This window comes from Otolemur garnettii, unplaced genomic scaffold, assembly GCF_000181295.1.
Source record: "Otolemur garnettii isolate 467f Iridium unplaced genomic scaffold, OtoGar3 scaffold00140, whole genome shotgun sequence".
Lineage (NCBI taxonomy): Eukaryota > Metazoa > Chordata > Mammalia > Primates > Galagidae > Otolemur > Otolemur garnettii.
Genome location: NW_003852535.1, coordinates 2,767,816 through 2,772,294, shown reverse-complemented (window position 1 = coordinate 2,772,294; position 4,479 = coordinate 2,767,816). Strand labels below are relative to the sequence as shown.

The window sequence follows — 4,479 nt, the reverse complement described above, 5'->3', positions numbered from 1 at the left end:
GCGCGGCAGTAGCGGCGCGGATTCCCGGCAGGAGCGGAGCCGGGCCCGGAGTTGGGCCGGCGTCGAACGTAGCGAAGGCCGAAGGTGACTGCGGGCAGCGGGAGGGGCAGGCCTGGGGCGGGGGCACAGCTCGGGCGTGGGCACTAATGGCGGCAGGCACAGCAGGGCCAGAGGCCGCCCTTCCTGCAGGCTCTAACAAGCCCGGGTTCGAGTTCGGGCACCGCCTATTGGCCTTGGGCCGGCCAGTCCCCTTTCTAGGCCTCGCCTGTAAGTGGGCCTGATTATGCCCGCCCAGTAGACCTGGCCCTCCAGGGCCTGCCTCAGAAGCTACTCGAACGTGCCCTTATTTGCACCTTCTATTAAATCCCAGCGTTCCTGGTACCTAGCCAGGACGTGTAGCAAGGGCAGGTGCCTCCCACACCTGAACTCACATTTTGGCGCTGCCAGTCACTACAGATGTGACCTTGGGCAAGTCTCTTTTCTCTGAGCTTGTTTCCTGTGTGAAAGTCAGGGTGAATAGTAGTAACAGCGCTTAAGTAGTGCTCACAGATCCTCAGGCATCTAATTTTCACATTTAGTGGACAGGAACAGTTATCTCATTGTAAAAGTTAGGCAACTGAGGCACAGTGACATTAAGTCTTGCCCAAGGCCCCACAGTTTAGTCCAGTGCCTGGCACCCACTAGGGCCCAACAAGTTGTAGTTATTGTCTCAGACCTCTCCTGACTCAGTTCCCTCACAGCAGGATGGAGCCAGGTGAGGAGCTGGAGGAGGAGGATTCTCCAGGTGGCCGTGAGGATGGCTTCACTGCTGAGCACCTGGCCGCGGAAGCCATGGCAGCCGACATGGACCCCTGGCTGGTGTTTGATGCCCGCACCACACCTGCCACTGAGCTGGATGCCTGGTTGGCCAAGTACCCACCATCCCAAGTTACCCGCTATGGGGACCCCGGTTCACCCAACTCTGAGCCTGTGGGCTGGATTGCAGCATATGGAAAGGGCTACACCCCCAACTCAGGTGATGTGCAGGGCCTGCAGGCAGCCTGGGAAGCTCTGCAGACCAGTGGGCGGCCCATCACACCGGCTACCCTGCGCCAGCTGGCCATCACCCACCATGTGCTCTCAGGCAAGTGGCTGATGCACCTGGCACCTGGCTTCAAGCTGGACCACGCCTGGGCTGGCATTGCACGGGCTGTGGTAGAGGGCCAACTCCAGGTGGCCAAGGTGAGCCCACGGGCCAAGGAGGGTGGGCGCCAGGTCATCTGTGTTTACACGGACGACTTCACGGACCGCTTGGGTGTACTGGCAGCAGATTCAGCCATCCGTGCAGCAGGCATTAAGTGCCTGCTCACCTATAAGCCTGACGTCTACACCTACCTGGGCATCTACCGGGCCAACCGCTGGCACCTCTGCCCCACTCTCTATGAGAGCCGTTTCCAGCTTGGGGGTAGTGCCCGAGGCTCCCGGGTCCTGGACCGTGCCAACAATGTGGAACTGACCTAGTGGAGCCAAGTAAGGGAGACTATCCTCTGCCCTTTGCTTCCCGCACCCACTGAGGATATATCCTCCTGTCTTCCTTCTCCTTGTCCCAAGAAGGCTAAGCCCCTCAGTCTGGGGAACTGCCTACATCTTCAATCCCCTTGAACTTCTGCCCTCCATTCAGGGCTGACTCAATCCCCTAAAAGCTGGAAGCTTTGGCTCCCGGAGGGCTGAGCCCTCAGCCATCTTCTTTGATGCTGCTCCCATCTATTGCCCAAGACCACAGGTTGGGTACAGACACCTAAGAGAAGAACTTTCCTTGGCCACTGTCATCCCAGCTGTTCCTCCCCTTTCTCCTGCATTCTCCTTTTCTTTCCTGCCTCCCTCACAGGGGAGAAAACTTAGTGCTTCCAATTGCTCTCCTTGGAGCCTTCATAGTCCAGGTGACAGGGGCCTTGCAGGCCTGAGCATGCCATTGTGGGGAGTGGGGTAGTTGGTGTCCACTCATCCCCTGTGAGGGGATGCTGGATATGGACCTGCCTCTTCCTGCCAACTCACACAGCCTGCACCACCTTCCTCTTTTCCTTGGCTACTTTGACTTGTGCCTCCTCTTGGCATTTCAATAAAACCCAGCTTGGGTCTGTGTCTTGAGTGTTTTTTAAAAGTACTGTCTTGGTGATTACCTGCTTTGGTTGCTGGGGGGAGGCTAGGCTGGGAGAGACTGCCCCCTTGACCTGGCCAGGCCACCCTGTCTGCCCCCAGTAATGAGATACGCCTCACTGCCAAGGCTGGTCTTCTCTAGCAGCCTCCGGAAAGCCAGCCCTGTTTCCCCTCCATCCTAAGAGTCAGAATCAATTTCTCAGTGACGTCCCATAAATCTAGCAAATGCTCTTCCAGGAAAGTCCAAGGGGCCATTACTAGCCCTCAGGGGACATTTGTGTACATGTATATCTTAGAAAGGTACTTTCTTGGTCCTGCCAGACCTAAGTCAGAGCACATGGTTTGATGAAAGAGGATAGGCTGGATTTCATTGTTTTTTGTCTTTTAAGATCATTCTATTCTGTTGCCCCAGCCCAGCTTACAGCAACCTCAAACTCCTGGGCTTAAGTGATCTTCCTGCCTCAGTTTCCTGAGTAGCTGGGACTATAGGTGCCCACCATGACACCCAGCTAATTTTTCTACTTTTAGTAGAAATGAAGTCTCACTCTTGCTAAGGTTGGTCTTGAACTACTGAGTTCAAGGGATCCTCCTTGCCTTGGTCTCCCAGAGTGCTAGGATTACAGGTGTGACCCACTGTGCCCAGCCAGGATGGGCAGGATTTCAGCATCCTAGGCTGGGTATATTTGTGCAGTGAACAACTTCCACAACCATAGGTGGTGTCTCTGGAAGCCCTGGTGTTTATATTCACTCTCCTACCACCCTGACCATCGTAGGGGTCACTGGACAGTTTGCAAATCACTTTCCTGGCATCATTTAACTGTCACAACCTCTAGGAGATGTAGGCCCCACTCTGTGGTCAAGGGAATTGAGGCCAAGAGGGGAAAGGAGTTTTCTCAGGGTTGTGCAGTTGAGTTGGATAGAGCTAACACTTGCATCCCAGTCCCTTCCTCAGCCTGAGTGTGGTCCCTGACCTCGCTGAGAAAACCTCACAATTAGCTCTTCACAACTCACAAAGCATACTCACTCATGTGACCTCATAGGACTGCCCTGCTGAGACTTACTGTAGCCTGTGGGAGCCTAGTTCTTGTACCCCCATCTCCACAACCCTGTGCCTGCCCTGGCCTTGGTTGGGAGCCAGGCTGTCTGGCGGGGAGCCCACTGGGACTCTGCTCTCGTGCCGTACTGGAGCTGACTCAGCCTCCAGCAGCCTCACCAAATTGGAATTTGGAGCAGGGGAGCGGAGATGCCACTGGGCTGACTGTGTGGAAGTGGCTGAGTCATGAGTTGCTGGCTCAGCCCCCCCCCGAGCTTCCTCCCCACCCTGAACTTCCCCAGGGCTGAGTCTCCCTCTGCCCAGCTTTAAGAAGTCCCAAAGTTGGGTGGTCTCCATGTTGCAGTATACTCTGGTGCCCTGCACTTGACCAGAATGGGTCAAGACACTTCATGGGCCCCTCAAAGATGTCCAAGTGGTGTCAGCAGCACCTGGTTCTCCTTCGCATGCTTATCCCCTCCTCTCTATCCCTGTGGCCCTACCTTAGCCCATTCCTCACCCTTCCAAACTACCTCAGTAGCCTCCAACTTGCCTCCTCTGCCCTTGCCCTCAAGTTTCCTCTCTTCCCCCATAGCCAGGTCAGCGGATCCAACTCATAGAGTTGCCCATGTCCCTTTCCTGCTCAAAGCCCTTCTGTGGCTCCCCACAGCCTGCAGGACAAAGTCCAGTCTCCTGGGCTGGCCTTGATCTGTCCCCCATCAGCTTGCCCCAACTTCCCTCAGGCACCCTGTTCTGTCCCTGCTTCCTCCCACTGAAGCAATATGGCATTTTCTTCATCCCGTGGTGTGCAGTTCTGAGCCTCAAGCTTTCCTTCTACTTGAACACCTCCCTTGCAGCATTGATCACAGTACTGTGTGGTTATTTATGTAATGGCTTTATTGATGTCTATCTCTTGCTGGCCCCTAAACCACATGCCCAGGCTCTGCACTCCTTGAAGGCAGGAATAGTGTTCAAATCTCAGCCCTGTCCCCAGAGCCTAGCACAGTATTTGGCCAGAGTGCTGTCACCTTTGATTACTGAATGAATGAAGTAGTTGACAACTCAGATCCAGCCATTCTGCCTCATCTCCACTTCCTGCTTTGCCTATCTTCTTTGAAAATTACAAACCGGCTCGGCTCCTGTGGCTCAAGTGGCTAAGGTGCCAGCCACATACACCTAAGGTGGCGGGTTCGAATACAGCCCAGGCCTGCCAAACAATGATGGCTGCAACGCCCCCCCCCCCAAAAAAATTAGCCAGGCGTTGTGGCGGGCACCTGTGGTCCCAGCTACTTGGGAGGCTGAGGCAGGAGACT

General features: G+C 55.3%; 1 protein-coding gene across 3 annotated transcripts; it reads left to right on the top strand.

Annotated features, from left to right (window-relative positions):
• Nucleotides 1-6: 6 nt before the first annotated feature.
• On the top strand, nucleotides 7-2,140 carry CUNH11orf68 (chromosome unknown C11orf68 homolog). 3 transcript variants are annotated; one of them, XM_023518535.1, is made up of 2 exons: nucleotides 7-84; nucleotides 744-2,140. In XM_023518535.1, exon 2 carries the CDS (start codon nucleotides 745-747, stop codon nucleotides 1,498-1,500), a length of 756 nt encoding a protein of 251 aa, XP_023374303.1. In that variant the 5' UTR covers nucleotides 7-84; nucleotide 744; the 3' UTR covers nucleotides 1,501-2,140. The 3 variants fall into 3 exon arrangements, with proteins under 3 accessions (XP_023374303.1, XP_012666110.1, XP_023374304.1); XM_012810656.1 differs by having other exon boundaries at nucleotides 741-2,140; XM_023518536.1 differs by having other exon boundaries at nucleotides 26-84; nucleotides 730-2,121.
• The last annotated feature ends 2,339 nt before the right edge of the window (nucleotides 2,141-4,479 follow it).